Below are 16,642 nucleotides of genomic sequence, written 5' to 3'. Positions count from 1 at the left end.
GATAGTCAACAGAGCATGGGGTGAGCTGACAATGAACACTAATAACATGAGGGGCCAATCCAAAACCCATTGAAATTAATGGACGGACACACACACACACACACACACACACACACTTTGGATCATCAGACCCAGAAAGTTTTCTCTGATGGCAGATAATTCTTAATGAATAATTTATTCTGTGAATGCCACATCTTTTTCTCCTTGCAAATCACTTGTGGGAGAATCATGATTTTCTTAATACATTTCTGAGAATAATTTATGATAGATTGTTCAGGAGCAGTTTGTTTTCGAAACTGGATAGTGTGGTCCCAGTTAGGTTTGATTGGACACATAGGTTGTTTTTGTTCATGACCAGCAGAGCATCTCTCTTAGAGGCCCTGATTCAGGAAAGCATTTAAGCTTGTTCCTAAGCACCATTCCCGAATAGGGATGCTTTCCTGAGTCTGCCTAGAATCAGATTTCAGGTGTCAACTGTCTCATTTACAAATTCAGAATTTATATTCTGCAAATATTCTCCATTATTCTCTTATAATTGACGGTCTCCACAAATATTGCTGCTGGTAAATTCATTCGCTCGAATATTCACAGGAAGCACACACAAAAAAGGTGCAAACACAACTGATGGTAATTCATTTAATAATTCAAACGCATATTAACATACAGATGTTTGTGGTCTTCGGATGACTCTTGTGGGAATGTATATGTATCTACTGGCAATTAGGTACTACTGTGACAAGTGTGGCGCAGGTAGATAGATGGACAAATGCCTTCTGGTGTCTGCCTTTAATAAACAGGGCTGAGAGGAGGGCTGAGGCCATAGAAAGAGTAAGTAATTCTGGAGAATTAAGGGTCTCTAGCAAATTTTCAAGGGATGGTGAGTGTCTCTTTTAAGGATCCCCAGCTACCGTCTTCAACACATGTGCGTGTTGAGGCAATATCCTTCTTGTTAAGAAGTGAGTCTGTTTCTGTGATCTCCTCCTCAACCCCTACTCTACCACTATCAGTGCAGAGTCAAATGACAGTGAATCAGGAGCACCCCTCTCCTCCATGGTCAGTTTGAGAACCATGCAGCTCCTGAGATGTGAGAGTCTGAGCAGTCACCACCAAAGGTTTTTTAAAAATCAGGTTTGTAAATATATAATAATTTAATATGCTTTCCTAAGCAACGAAGCTTGACCTTGCCCTGTCGCAGGACAGCGAGATGATAAATCATCTCATCAGCCGGGTTATCCAGTTATGACCACACTGAGTAATGAAGGCTTCTCCTTTGGCTAATGACTGGATGTGAGTGCCTCTAGCATGCTAGCAGAATAGATTGATAGCTCTGTGCCCCCCACCCAATATCATGCCACCTCTGCTTCCACCACCCCCAGGAAGGAGCAACCAAGCACAGAGAAATTCTTAAGGTTTACAGTTTCTTCAGAATCCTGGTAAGTTCTTCTTTCACTGCTTTGAATTTATTAATGGCTCAGGATTCCCGGATGAGAGACTCTGAAAGGGTTTCCCCACAGTGGCCATTGATGCGGGGGGGGAGCTGTGCCTTCCACCACAGGCAGAAATTGCCTTTGTCTGATGAAGGGTTTTCAAGGAAACAGCCCCAGCAAGGAACAAAATGGATTTGTAATGTGCTTGTGTTTGTTTTGATGTTATTTTAAATCAGTATAAGCTTTCAGTTCCCATTTATTTTTTTTTATGGGAGAGTAGTGGGAGCTTGGAGCTTCTCCCAGTCACAGACACTGTACAGGATTTTGTAGTGGGGTTGGCTGTGGGAGAATTCACAGCAACTCTAGTTATAGCCCCACTCAGGAGTGCAGGAAATGGCATAGGACCATTGGCCTGTGGGAGCCCACTGCTCCCCTAGCCTCAGGAGTCAGTGAAATGTCATAGCAGCACCGACCACGTTTTTCAATAGTGACTAATGATGTTGGCTGCCCACCTTGATGCCCACTTTGAAACACTTCAGAAGGAGCTTGTGTTCAGCAGGTGCTGAGCCACCACTCTGAAAACCATGGTCCTGTAAGGGGCCTCAAGTAGGACCCCTAAAATCAGTAGTCACTTTTGAACACCTTGGCCACTGACTTTGTGGGACCTCCCAGCTACTCCAGTCGCAGCCACAGTTACTGTAGGAAATTATATAGGAGCTCTGACCATGGGGGAGTTCACAGCTACTCCAGTCTGAGCTTTCCCCCGGAGGAGCACCCTTCTATTTAGAGAAAGCAAAGACTGCAGAGAGAACAGAATCTGGAAGGAAATAAGAGAGAACAGCTAAAAGATTCCTGATTGGCTGCATGTGACATCACCAACCAATGTCGTGATTGGTCTGAGTTGTGTTTTTTGTGTGTGTGTTGGGTTTTTCTTTTGGTCAGGCTCCTATTGGTGTCTGTATCTTGTGGGCTGACAAATAAAAAATATGATTACAGAAAAGGGCCCATGGCAAACCTTATTAAGCTTCAGAGATAACTGATAATGCCAATTACTGCACAGCGCAGTGGTGACATTGAGAGGAAATTCCCTCTGGTAGTGAGCAGCAGGATTATTATTTCATTTTATTTTTATTTTTATTTTGGTTTGGCTTTTTTTTTCCAGGAGGGCACAAGGAGGGTTTGAGGGTCTGTATGAATATTGATAAATGACAATTACTAGAGTCTCTTCTTTCATTGCCTGAGGCTGTCTGCTGGTGTATGCAGAGAGGGCTCATGCTAAAGTGTGTGACATGGGGAGGGTGGCGGGGTTGGGAGCTAAGGCAATGAACAGGAGCTTTGTTTTACTTTGCTTTGTATCCTTCCCACTAGTAGGGTGGGGAAAGGGACATTATAAAAGTAATACTTCAGGATTCACAGCAATGGCACCAAAAGCTCTCGTGAGAGCACTGTGAGCTGGAATGATGTTTAGAATACCGCAGTATTCTTTTATTAACAGGGAGGGAGGGTTTGTGAGAAATCAGGAGTGTCCTCAAGAAGCAGAGATGACTATGGCCTCATCTACACTACAAACTTATCCACGCCACTGAGTGACATAGTTATACTGCTCCAACCCCAGGTGTGGATAGTGCTACATTGACAGGACAGCTTCTCCCGTCAACGTAGCTACCACCTCTCGGCGAGGTGGATTAACCAATGGAAGAAGCTCATAGTAGCACCTTCACTAAAGCGCTACAACAGAGGTGAAGAGAGGGGCAGGGCCAGAGCCCTGCCCCAACTCTGCACCAATCCATGGAGTAGGGCTGGCTCACTTTCTGGGCCAGCCTAATGGCTAGCAAAAAACGTGCACACCCCATGCCTAAGGAGACTATGCTTGCTAGTGTTGCCAAGGGCACTGTCTCTCTGGTGCCACTCCACTCTGCCTCTCATGTTGGGCTTGTGACAGAATGCCACCATACAGCCCTTTATATGGAAGCGATGGCCCTATTTTCAATTTAATTGGGCACACATCTTGTGACTGCTTCGCCTACGCTCTGCCCACTCATCCATCTAAACATCCCAAATCTCTGAGCTTCTGTTATCCTCGTTTATATTTTCAATCAACCTGAAACAAATTTCCCCTTTTTCTTCTGAAATGTAGAATCGTCCCCCAAACTACACTGGTCTGAGGTCTGTGGAGGGGAATATTTAGTATTGCACAGTGACCAGTTTAAAGTTGCACATTTCACTGCCCTTCAGGAGTACAATGCAGGTGCTGTACCATTGGAAAAAGGGAAATTGACAGCTTTCCACTGGGATACACAGCTCTTGCTTCTAGCCTCCAGTAGTTGCAAGACATCAGATCTTGCCATTGTGACATTATAATTTACAGCTCTCCTTACAGGTGGGAGAATATGAAAAATGGTACCACTAAAAAAAAAAGTAAGATTCTATAAATTCTATAAATAAAGATTCTATAAATAATTTCTAAAATAGTGTTCTTTCTGTAAAATACAGAGCACAGACAGAATATGTGATTATGTTTTATTGGCACTTGTTTGGGGTAACCTGCACAACTCACTCATAACTAAGGCTGAGATTTAGTCAGGGGTATTTTTGGTAAAAGTCATGGACAGGTCACAGGCAATAAATAAAAATTCACGGCCCATGACCTGTACATGACTTTTACCAAAAACACCCCTGACTAAATCTCTACTTCTGGGACCCTGCTGCTCCAGAGGGCCCCTGCTGGGGGGGGGGCTGCTCCAGTGCAGGGGGTTGTCAACCCCCCAGCAACTGCTCCAGGGGACTGCTCTCCGGACAGCCTCCAGGCACCCTGGGGCCATTTCTATAGCTGCTCTGGGACTGCTGCTGCTCGGGCGGTCGTCGGGACCAGCCGCAGCTCGCATGGTTCCCGGAACCAGCTGCCTGGGGCCTCCCAAGTAGCAGCCGGTGTAGCTGGCCCCGGGGTCCACCAAAGCAGCTGGCCCCGGGTTGCCCCACCGGTGGCTGGTGCAGCTGGCTGTGGGGTGCCCAAGCAGTTGACCCTGGGGCCAGCTGCAGTTGGCCCTGAAATCAGCCGCACCAGCTGCTGCGGAAGTCATGGAGGTCGCGGAAAGTCACGGAATCCGTGACTTTCCGCGACCTCTGTGAAAGAATCACAGCCTTACTCAGAGCTCGTGAAGGAAGGAGACATTTCTAACACTCATGCTGATAAAATGTTTATGCCGCACCACTCTGTGGAGCATTTTATATGTGCTTTCACTCTGTATATGCGCGTACACACACACACACACACACACACACACACACACATATGAATAGAGAATATATGATGGTATAGTATGCATGCATCTACATATAATGATGTAATAGGTAAGCCAATTTTCATGTTGCATCAGAGAATTGTGTTTAATGGGCGAAAGAATGGGAATATCTGCTGCACACATAGAAAATAGACTGTAGGGAGGCTTTTAATTTTCTGTGCACTTTGTGACTTGTAGAGGAGTCACATATTTAAATATATTTTGGAAATAAAAACGGATGGATTTTTAAACTGAGTCTCTAATGCCTCACTCTTTTCCAGAACCCTTTTGAAAAGAATACACATGGAGATTCTACACTAAACTTTGGATGTGGATAACTGTCCTTTACACAAATACCACATTTGTATTTTTTTCCATGTTGGAATGTCTCAGAAAAAAATGATTGTTTCATAATTGATTTGAGCTGTGCCAGTTTGAAAATGCAGTGTGAATGATATGGCAACATTGTTTGCTCAGCAGCAATCTGTCTGTCCATGGCAGCAGATTCACTGAGTGCTGCATTAACAATATGATGGCGTTATTTCCTCAGCAGCAACCTATGTGTGTACATGCCAACAAATCTGTCAAATTCCAGTGGCCTTATTTACTTAAATGTTGACATTGACTTCAACATTGGCACATTGAAAACACCACGTCAACCAATGATGACATTCTTTGCTAGCTAGTGTCCTGTGTGGTTTACACATGACAACAGATTTGCTCAGTTGCTGTGTCCGCTTGTGATCTAATGTCGACATTTCTCAATAGTCAAACTCGCACTGCAGCCTTTGTGTTCACTACATTATCATGATTCTTTGTAAGGCCCTATATTAATTGCATTTCACATTTCAGCTCCAGTTTACACAGTTTCTTTACAAACTAGGGAAATTCACACAGAAAAAAAACTTTGTTTAATGTTAGTTAAGGTTTCTCTGTTCTACTTTAATACCATTTTCCTCACAGACTGAAAAGCTACAAATACACAGTTAAGGTCAACAACCACACTTCCATTTCTTGAGTGACAGCAATATAAAATGGATCAATTCTTACCTATTACTGCTTTCCTCGTACAACTCTTTGTCAACACACAAGCAGGGCTGGATTTACACCTTATGCGTCCCTAGGCACAGCATCTTCAGTGCCCCCCTGCCTACAGCTGACCTTCATGTTTTCCATAAAAAATTAAATGAAAAGAAATATAACAGCCTCCTCGGGAAGGCACAAGACCCTTCACCACACATGGCGCTCCCAGCCCGAGCCAAGGCATAGCCCACCTGCCCCAGGCAAGGCACAAGGTGGACACTGTACCTCTCCCCACTGCAAGCAGTCCCCAGGTGTCTTCCGTCCCTCCTGCAGCCCAGCACTGCAGCTGCGCTCTGTCTCTGCCCATGCAAGTGAATGGGACACTGGCCACACCCGTCCCCAGCACAGGGCGGAGGTAGCGGGGCAGCCGAGATTGGGAAGGGGCTGGGACACTCCCAGCACCTTCAGCAGCCGCCCCACCTGGCCACAGCTCACAACGCCCCCAGGAGGGCTGACTCGGATGCTCACCCTGCCCCAGCCCCACACGCTGGGCGGCCACCAACCCGTGCCACGAGCCCAGCCACCTACAGGGGAGCTGTATGCATTAAATTTTTAATTTTTAACCCATTTTTAACTTTTAGATGCCCCAAGGCATGTGTCTACTGTGCCGAATTGGAAATCCGGCCCTGCACACAAGGCTTTAAAAACTACTATGTAACCTTAACTCTGTGCCGAAGGTTAACGCCTCAAAGTTGCCACCTTGGGGTGAGAGCAGGCACCTCGCTTACCTCCTATGTCATTCTCTGGGCAGCCACAACCCTGTGGTCTGGTTCTGAGATATGCGGTACAGCCCATCAGCTGTGCCTTTTAGTGAGTCCACCCCCTTTAGGGGGATATAAAGCAGCCCAACCAGATGGAAAATAATTCCCCGACCCACTTCCTTGTGCAAGGGAGAGGGCAGCAGTCTCTCAGGCCTCACAGACAGTCTCAGTTCCCACTCCTCAGTGTGAGAAAAGGTTAGAGTTTAATCATAGGGGGGGGAGCAGGGATTTCAACAAAAAAAACCAGCCTGGTAGTCTTCTTCCTCAGAGGGCTTGGGTAGGTGGCGTTCAGAAGCCGTAGGTCAGTTAGTGCCACAGGGGCCCCAGTCTGGAAGCTATGAGCCCTTTGCTTGCTTCAGCATGCCCCCACTACTGCACTGAGTTCTCCCTTTTAAGGGCTCACATCCAGGCCTGACACGCCACAGGGGTGCGGCAGGTTGGTGCTGATTGCTCCTTAACCCTGCCTGGGCGAGGGAGTCCTCTGCCTCACTGCACTCCAGCATAAATACAAGGAGGAGACGTGTTAAATGTAGGCATACTTACAACTTCAAAGAGATGCTTTCTTTTACTTCTTTGAAGAAAAGAGAACAACTTTTAACATGTTTCCTTCTTGAAAAAACTGCCCTGAATGCAAGAAGGTCATGCACATCTACTTATTACAGGCAGAACTGAGTGAGGTCAGACTAGATGGTTTAATGGTTGATTCTGACCTTAAAAATCTATGAATATATGTTAAAAGTTATCCTTTTATTTCTGACCTTAACTGTATCTACTAATTTTACAGAGCTTGAAATTGTTAGTAAAGTAGAACAGAGCAAGCTTAATTAACAGAAACCAAAGATTTTTCTGTGTATAGAAACATAGGTACACATACAAATCTCAAATTTACAGTAGCTGTTGAGTCATTATTAAGTTTCCAGGAGCAATGGAAAATGAGATGAAAAGGGTTTTGGGGCTCATGTAAATAAAAAATGATGTTTCTCATTATTATTAATTATTATTTAATAAATTATTCATATAGCCTCAACAGTATACTAGGCACTTTTTAAAGGCATATTGTTGGACAGTTATACTGTGGTCTAACTTCATTGGGGTTTGGGGTCAGTGGGAAAAGCATTTGCAAAGAGGCTAAGATTTTGTGTGTTAGAAATGACCTGCAATTTCTCCAATTAAAGGGTATCTTGGGTTAGAAATCTGGGAACTAAACGGAGTTGTCATAGAAACCGATATGAATGTTTCAGCTCCAAAATCACTTAAAAATAATGGGCCAGTTTATCAGCTAGTGTAAATTGGCATAGCTCCACTGGGCCCAATATTCCAAATCTGTCTTTACCTCCAAGATCTGCTGTCTGCCCCCGGTGACAGTAAGAGGTGTAAATTAAACCCAGTGTCACCCATACGCTGCTGCTGCCTGCAGTACAGATGAGTTGGTTTTCAGAGAGTACGAGAACAGATATCTCACAAAGGGAGTGAGAGAGGGATTGACAGCTGCTTGGAGAGCATCAGTGAGCGTGACCAGTGACTGGGGAGCAAGTGTGAACAGTCAGTGCTTGGGGAGCTATGAAGCATGTATGCAAATGCAGATCCTTCTGCTATTCTCCATCCCCTAGAATTGTGCACAGTTTCCCCAGGAGCTTTCTTGGAATTCAGGGACATTCACACCATCCCTCTTTCACTCTGCAGGATTTTTTTTAGTGCCCTTTTTGTGTGTGTGTGTGTGTGTGTGTGTGTGTGTGTGTTACAGCAGTACCTTGCAGACTGTCAGACACTGTGTACCCTCCTTGTGATCGCTTGGTTAGTGACTCTTTCTCTCTTTTTCCAATCTACATACACTCCTTCCAAAAGTCTTGCCTTATTCAAGCTGTAGTAGCAGGCTGCTTGTGCCACTGTCTTGGCTGAGGGGCTCAGGACATTATACTGCCATCCTGGAGGGGATTATACCAACCTTTAGGTCATGCCCTGCTGCATCTCTCTCTTTCATTTTCCTTCTCGGCCTATGCAGCACTTTGTGGGGGGAATTTTCCCTGCTTGTTCACCAGAGAGGCGGCTTTCTTTAATCCTTCTTTCTAGCCAATGTGGAGAAATGCCCTAGGGCATTTCAACCTCTGGAACAATGGAGTCCTCACTTCACCTGCAGAGCGAAGAGGTGAAGCAGGTCGTGTAAGACACGGAGTCAGAGAGATGAGCTGGAAGGGGACCAAATTAAGTTAATTTATTCGGCAATGTTCCATTAAACGCCAAGTAATTATCACATGTGGTGGGGTTGTGTTTCATTTTGGCACAAGAGAGTTCTGGTGAATATTAATGTGTTAGGCCGGCCAGGCTCTGGGTTCTTCGGCAAATTATAACAGACATCCCCTGTTCCACATGCCCTCTCATTTCGAACCTGGGCATTTAGAGGAGCTGATGATAGCAAGGATGGGGAATGCAAATGCAGAGTAGGTGTCCCATCTCCAGTGGCAACAATTCCAACCCTGCAATTGTGGTCCAGATTCTCAGCCTCAGTTCTATCCCCTTAAAGCTGCCGGAGCAGTACAAAAGGGACATCATATGGATAGCTGAGAATTGTTCCTGGTAGAGGGGAGTTCACACTTGGGGCAGGGCTTGTCTGTTTGTTATATGTGTGTACAGTGCTCAGCACAGTAGGACCCTGATCCTAGAGTGGGGCTTCTACTAAGCAACCAGAATAACTGGTATAAAGGAGTTAGAGGCAACCCCTATGCCAACCACCCCCACTCTAGCTTAGGGGCATATTGAGAGAAGGAAAGAATGTAACTGGATGAGGACCGAACAGTGGGGAGCAAAGGGGACTACAATTCTCAACAGGCTTAGGTCAGGGCCAGGGCTGGGGCATGTGAATGCATGGCTCCCTGACAGCTCCTCCCTCTCTCCACTTCTGAGTGTATCTTGGCACAGGAGAGAATCAGGGCCAGTAATTTCCCTTGACGTTATTTTGCCTGGTGTCTGGAGCAAAGCGATTGTTTGAGACAATCTTGTTGTCAGTTAGGGTCCCTTTCACACTTGTGCTACCCCATCCCCAGAAGTCCCAGCCAATGGTTTCCGAAGTGCCAGCTTTGGCATGGGCCATCCCGCTATGGCTTTATCAGGGCAGCTGCAGAAGAGGGGACTGAATTCTCCATTGCATTGGGTACCACTGCAAGGCAAATTCACGAAAGCCACCATAGTGGGTAGGTCTCACATGCCTGAGGAGGAAGGGGCAGAGCATGGTAGCTTTCTTTCTTCCTCTTCCCCCTGCATGTCCCTAATGAAAATGTGGGGCACATTGTTATTATTTTTTTTGCTATTTCAGAGGCGTCTAATTTTTCTGATTGATCTAATTTAAAAAATAAAGTCCAAGTTGTGGATAATAGTGCTACAGTTCCCATAGCCCCACCAGCCTTCCACTGCTTCCAACCTAGGGAAGGCAGGAGAGGAACCAGTAGCAATGGGAGTGGGGTGGGAGGGAGTATCTGCCGCTAGTGAGCCATGCTTACCCTGTTTCATAGATGGCACCCCTCACCTTCCCCTGCTATCAAGGGCTCTGTGGAGAGATCTTACTGCCAGGGGGCTGGGGATGAGTCTGACTTAAGAGTTCATATTGTGTTTCCTTCCTATTGTGAAAAGTGATAGAACTGGGAAGGCTGGTAGATATGAGGCATGGGGAGAGAGTAGAATTTTTGCATGAGTTGCTTCTGCTACATCATTTTCTTGAAATTTCCTTCACTGTTTATCATGGGACCACTCATAATGGGTATGAGTCCGAGCTTAAGAAATGCTCCTGAGTCTTCTGTTCTTAAGTCACCAGCTCATATCTGGCCTAGGTCATTGGGACCCACAGTTGTAACTACATGAAGGCTCTCCAGTGGCTAATGTAATGTAGTGATACCAATACACTTCCTAGAGAAATCACCATCACATTTGTCAGTCATTGGCATCTTCGCCAAAGGCCAAGGTCCTAACAGGCACAAACAACAGATTAACTTCGCCCCTTAGAGAGTGATCCTTTTGGTTCACATTCAGGTGTGTTGGTAGGGAGTTGTGGGAGAAGGCTGAATGTGCATCTCATCTGTGAATGAACTAGAACTGGTCAGATTTTTTTGAATTTTGAAATGTTGATGAAATTCTGAATGTTAACATTTAAAACTGTGAATAAAGCAGAGAAATTGAGAAAATGTTCACTTCATTTTTTCCCATTTTTGATTAACTGTAGAGCTGGTTAAAATTAAATGTTTAAATTGAATTTTAAATTTGAATTTTAAAAAACCAGGAAAAATATTTGAAAGCATGTTTGCAAATAGTTTTCCTGTAAAAAAATAAAAATCTAGGATTAACACAGAATTTCAGCCTACAAGTCTTTCACCAGCATTACATTCATTCATTTAAGCATATACAATATATATAAGCAGCACATGTTCTATATATTGGACATACATGGCTCATATCCAACCAAACAGCAGGTAGAGCTCTTTCATATATCATTCCACTCACATATTAAAACCTATCAGACATGTGTGAAACATCTATATGCTTTCTGCATAGCATCCCCTGAAGGGGGAGAGAGAGGACTGGAATAGCAGTTTAATGCAGGTCAGAAATGAAATATATTGACCTAGCTATAACGAAACCCAGAGCTATGACACATAGTTATGAGGGAGAGGCTCTAGGGGTTTGGAATTTAGGAGGCATAGCAAAGTTTGGGATTAGGGGGCACACTGACCGTAACCTAATTCTTACCAGTGCTATTGGCCCTTCATCTTCATGAGTGATATAATAGACCGAACTTAACAAAAAGGAGCATCCCCAACCTCTGTGCTTATAACTAGACTTGGAAGGATTAGATTTTTATCAGTAAATGTCAGTAAACATCAATTTCACCTTACATCACAAACCAACAGAAAAATATTTCCATCAATGATAACTGAAATTTGCAGTTAGGCAAAGTGAGAAAAGCATTGCTTGAGAACTTCTTAGAGTGAAAATCCAACGATATAGACTTTTGAATTAGGCTTATCACAAATGGATTAGGGCAGTGGTTCTCAACCCAGGGGATGTGTACCCCTGGGGGTACACAGAGGTCTTCCTGGGAGTACATCAACTCATCTAGATATTTGCCCAAGTTTTACAACAGGCTACATAAAAAACACTAGTGAAGTCAGTACTAACTAAAATTTCATACAGACAATGACTGGTTTATACTGCTCTATATACTTTACACTGAAATGTAAGTACAATATTTATATTCCAATTGATTTATTTTATAATTATATGGAAAAAATAAGAAAGTCAGCAATTGTTCAGTAACAGCGTGCTGTGACACTTTGTATTTTTATGTCTGATTTTGTAAGCAAGTAGTTTTTAAGTGAGGTGAAACTTGGGGTACACAAGATAAATTTGACTCCTGAAAGGAGTACAGTAGTCTGGAAAGGTTCAGGACCACTGGACTAGGGAATGAATAGTAAAAAAAGGAATAATTTGTTGATTTAAGGATACTTACTTTGTATATTTTGACGTGTGATATTGACAATTTGTGCTTTAATGGTTCATAAAATTTTTACTTTTTGAATCTCAACGTCTACTGTTATTACATAATTGTCTGATATTCCCATCAGTCCCAAAACTGTGAAAATTTAAATAAAAATCTAAAAAAAGCTTAAAAATAAACTTGGATATCTGTCAGAATTATCCAAAAAGAAAAAGGGAGTTCTGCCAACCCTACATATAACTAGCCCTTAATAACAGTCCTGTGAGAGCAGTTTCTGGGACTGATGCAAGGATAACTACTGCAAAAGGCAGAAGGACACATAGTTTGCCTGGAGCTTTGAGAGGTTTCCAGTTACCTTTCATTATATCAACACCACTTACTTTGCAAAGCACTGTTATCACTCATCACCATACCTTAATGCTGAGACAGGAAACCTTTAATCCATCTCCCCCATTGGATGAAACCGTCCCAGCATTCATTTGCAAGATGAGATCGATCTTGGATGCCAGTTAGAGAACAGTAATCAAATAATGCGCTGCCATCTCATTCTTATCCAACCTCCATAGCCCACTACAAGACCCGGGCCTCTTCTACTCTGTGTCCTTTATGATGCTGAACTGTTAGGGCAGGAACCTCTCCACATTGGGTCAGTACAGACCTGGCACATGTACGATCAGCTTGTATCTCTCAGGGACTGTTGTCCTCGATGGCCGCATTCAGAGGTTCTTTTCTGGGCTTTCACTGGTCATTCACGAGCTTTAGAGTGTTTTGAAGATGTCAGACCAAAGTATGTGTTGTGGCAAATTGCCGGCCCTATTATGATGGGTCTCGCGCTTTCTCTTCTTTGGTGGGGGTTCAGGGCACCATTTCTTGCCCCTGAATTGGAATATTAATTGCCCCACTAGTGTCCTTGAGGAGGGGAGTGGAGAGGAGAGGGAGGGACCTGGGCCCGCTCTGTACTCCAGGTCCCAGCCCAGGAGCCCTGAGGATAGTGGTGAACCACTTGAACTGGCGGTTCCTTCCCCTGGGCTACTTCCCTCTCCTGCCCTTCAGCTTCCTGCCCTCCCTCTGCACAAGCCAGGTGCCCCTTACCTAGGGTCTTGGACTTCATAGCCCACCGCAGCACTTCTCCAAACTTTCCTCTGCTTCTCGTCAAACTGTTCTCTGCTCCAACTCCTCCAAACTGTTCTCTGCTCCAACATTAATCCTTTCTGCTCCTACTCCCATGCTGTCTGATTGAAGCAGGGGGTTTTTATCATGTGACTGACTGCAGGTGCTCTAATTGGCTTCAGGTGCTCTAGTTAATCTACAGCAAACTTTCTTCCCCTTACAGGGAATAAGGCTCCCTTGTAACATTCTCCTGCTGCCCTCTGGCCATGCTGTATCACAATGTTCAACCCAATATTTATTTCATCTCTGATACTTGTTGTGTCCCAGGTCACCAGGAGACTTTGATTAATATACAAAGGGCTTGATTTACCAAGTGCCCTCCAGTTTGTCAGATACAATTATTTACTGGCATAAATGCTACCACTCAGGCATCTAATTACCCATTTGCCCCTACTGTAAGGCATCTAAATGGTGCATGTTAATTATGTGTACAAAACTGGAGGCCAACCTTTAGGCCCTTTTAAAAATGAGGGCTTAAGGCTTGATGTTAAGATAAAGAAAGAGCAGTTTTACTGAATGTTTCCCACTGTGCTGGAGGTCTGAGCAGAGCTGCCTAATGCTCCCAAAGTGACCTACTGCAGCAAGCACTGACTTTTACGTAAAACCTGAACTGAATTGTTCGGGAGCTGTCGCTAATTGATGTCCCCTAGACTCCTGGTCAGGAACACAAAGGCGGTAATTTCCAAAACATTGTAACTTTATGTTTCTGCAATAGAGTCTAGGGGCACTTCCCTGTTCCTTTAATCAAGGGGTTAACAGGAAGTGCTCAACTTCCCCTCCCCATGTGCTTGTTCCCATGAGCAGGACTATATGAGTGTCTAATAAAGGGAGGAAAGGGGAGATAATGCCTTTGAGAACGTTACGTTCCACGCTAAGAGTCACAGGACTGGGTTGACCCTCAAGCTTATTTTATTTTTATTTGTTCGGTTTCTGATTGTAGTTCTTGTCAAAAAAACACTTAACCCTCGCTGACTGTGACTTTTTTTTGTCTCATGCTGACTTGTTTCACCCCCTGACAGCATAGGTGCTGGAACTAGGACTGCAGGGGGGTGTTGCAGCACCCCCTGACTTCAAGTGGTTTCCGTTATATACAGGGCTTACAGCAGGGATCGACAACCTTTGGCACGCGGCCCACCAGGGTAAGCACCCTGGCAGGCCGGGCCGGTGTGTTTACCTGCCGTGTCCACAGGTTTGGCTGATCGCAGCTCCCACTGGCTGCAGTTCACCGCTTCAGGCCAATGGGGGCTGCGGGAAGCGGTGGCCGGCACATCCCTCGGCCCGTGCCACTTCCCACAGCCCCCATTGGCCTGAAGTGGCGAACCGCGGCCAGTGGGAGCTGCGATCAGCCAAACCTGTGGACACGGCAGGTAAACACACCGGCCCGGCACGCCAGGGTGCTTACCTTGGTGGGCCGCGTGCCAAAGGTTCCTGATCCCTGGCTTACAGTTTAATTCAATGGCTCTCAGCACCCCTGCCTGACAGGTTCCAACAGGTTTATTTTCTGATTGGCTATCGAAAGGGCCTCTCTTATCTGCAGGAGGAGTTAAATTCTCAGGTTTGGACTTTTCTCACCCAGGCCCAAAAGACATATATTCTGACCACCCACAGCAGAGACCATGGAAGAGCAATGGAAACACCTCATAAATGCTGACTGTTGTTGTTGTTGTTGTTAAATGCATCTGCCATATTGGTGACTCAAAAAGAGTTTTAAAAAATGACAGTACAGACAAAAACCTCACAAATTTTGACCAAAATTTTGTGTCTACATTTTTAAAAATTAACTGCTACACTATATAAGAGCTATTTAAAAGTGCTTATGCTAGCTAACATGAAAGGGAGATGGTGGGTCCATGACTGCCCCAGGCATGGGAAAAGGAGAAAAGGAGAAGAGGAGGGACAGGTATTTATACCCTTTATCCATGGCAGGCAGGGGTGGCCCCAGGCCCCAGCACGCCAAGCGCGTGCTTGGAGTGGCATGCCGCGGGGGGCGCTCTGCCGGTCGGGCGGCAGGCAGGGTGCCTTCGGCAGCATGCCTGCGGAAGGTCTGCTGCTCCCGCGGCTCCACCGAAGCCGTGGGACCGGCGACTGGCAGAGCGCCCCCTGCGGCATGACGCCCGTGCTTGGGGCGGCGAAATGTCTAGAGCCGCCCCTGATGGCAGGAGTTTCCAACCTGGGGATCATGACCCAGTGTCCAATGCTCACCACCACCTTGCCCATCCCCTATTGCTAAGTAGAAAGGCAGTCAAGGTTAGATGGGAAAGAGGTTTTCAAAAGTGTTGTGAGCCAGTGTTTTGTGGAATTCTGGGCTCAAAGGAATTCCTTATGCCAACTAATTACCCACAGCCACATGCCTAGGCGAGCAACTCCTAAAGTGAGGCTCTGTGGGGGGTGCGCAATGCATACAGTGGCCTTCCTTTTCCTGAAAATCAGTCACTGAATTTTCTGCCATTCGCAGAACATGTTGATACTGCTGTTCCTGCCTCACAGATTGGTATCTGATATCCCAGCCTTAAATGTCATCTGAGATCCCACTCCTACTGAGTACCCTGCATTTCTGTTGTTTTCAAAAGGAGCTGAAAGATGTTCAACACCTCTTCAGGCATTGCAGGTTCAGGCCCTCAGAGGGTCAGTAATGGTTGGTTAATGGTTGCAGCATCCCACAGACTGCATCTCAGACACGATGTATTCTTGTGCCCCAGGAGGAGAAAAGTGAACTTGTGTGAAGTGAAATAAACAGATCCTGGGGAGAGGGAGCTGCGCTGAATTTTTTTAACCCATGTTCCAATCCTTTCTCCACAGCCACAGGGATTTAAAACCAGAAAACCTACTGCTGGATGAAAAGAACAACATCCGGATAGCAGACTTTGGAATGGCATCACTGCAGGTCGGGGACAGCTTGTTAGAAACCAGCTGTGGGTGAGTGGCTCAGACTGTATAATAGAAATCAGAGATTGGCAGAGAACTCTTGGAACAGCCACTCACTCTCTCTCCCCAAGTAGAGGCTTACTTGGACACATCTAGCTTTGGGCTAACATTTTATTTGTAGGATAGAGGGGATGGGAGGTTCACATATGCATGTGTGCGTGCATGTGTGTACAGATGAGATTATAGATGTATATGCTATGCAGTCCAGTGATTTCAGTTGTGGTCACTTACATCAAGCTTGAATTTCCCCAGTACAGTAGTAAATCCATAAGCTATATATAAGATATGTTAACTAGACCAATATTCTCAAAGCTGACTAATGATTTAGAGTGCCTCAATTTTTAGAGGCCCAACTTGGAATGCATTAAAGGGGCCTGGTTTTCAGAGGGTGAGTACTCAATATTTTCTGAAAATCAGGCTCTTTTAAGAGTCTCAGGTGGACACAAAAACTGAAACACTCAAAATCCACATCACTCCTGAAAATGTTGGCCTGTCTCTTCTTTCACTGGCCAT

The 16,642-nt window shown here is 45.2% G+C and overlaps 1 protein-coding gene across 7 annotated transcripts in view; it reads left to right on the top strand.

The window, feature by feature from the left end:
- Positions 1–16,642, top strand: part of BRSK2 (BR serine/threonine kinase 2) — a 463,971-nt gene that overhangs the window by 345,726 nt on the left and 101,603 nt on the right. For 6 of the 7 annotated variants that reach the window (XM_045017041.1, XM_045017047.1, XM_045017046.1 and 3 more), the window contains exon 5: positions 16,004–16,120. In XM_045017041.1, the coding sequence (XP_044872976.1) occupies positions 16,004–16,120 (117 nt within the window). Of the gene's footprint in view, positions 1–1,404; positions 1,434–16,003; positions 16,121–16,642 lie in introns of those variants that run through there. The other variant, XM_045017043.1, reaches the window with a different exon arrangement.

The sequence above is a fragment of the Mauremys mutica genome, chromosome 4 (genome assembly GCF_020497125.1).
Source record: "Mauremys mutica isolate MM-2020 ecotype Southern chromosome 4, ASM2049712v1, whole genome shotgun sequence".
Classification (NCBI taxonomy): domain Eukaryota; kingdom Metazoa; phylum Chordata; order Testudines; family Geoemydidae; genus Mauremys; species Mauremys mutica.
This window is presented reverse-complemented; position numbering and strand designations above follow the sequence as displayed.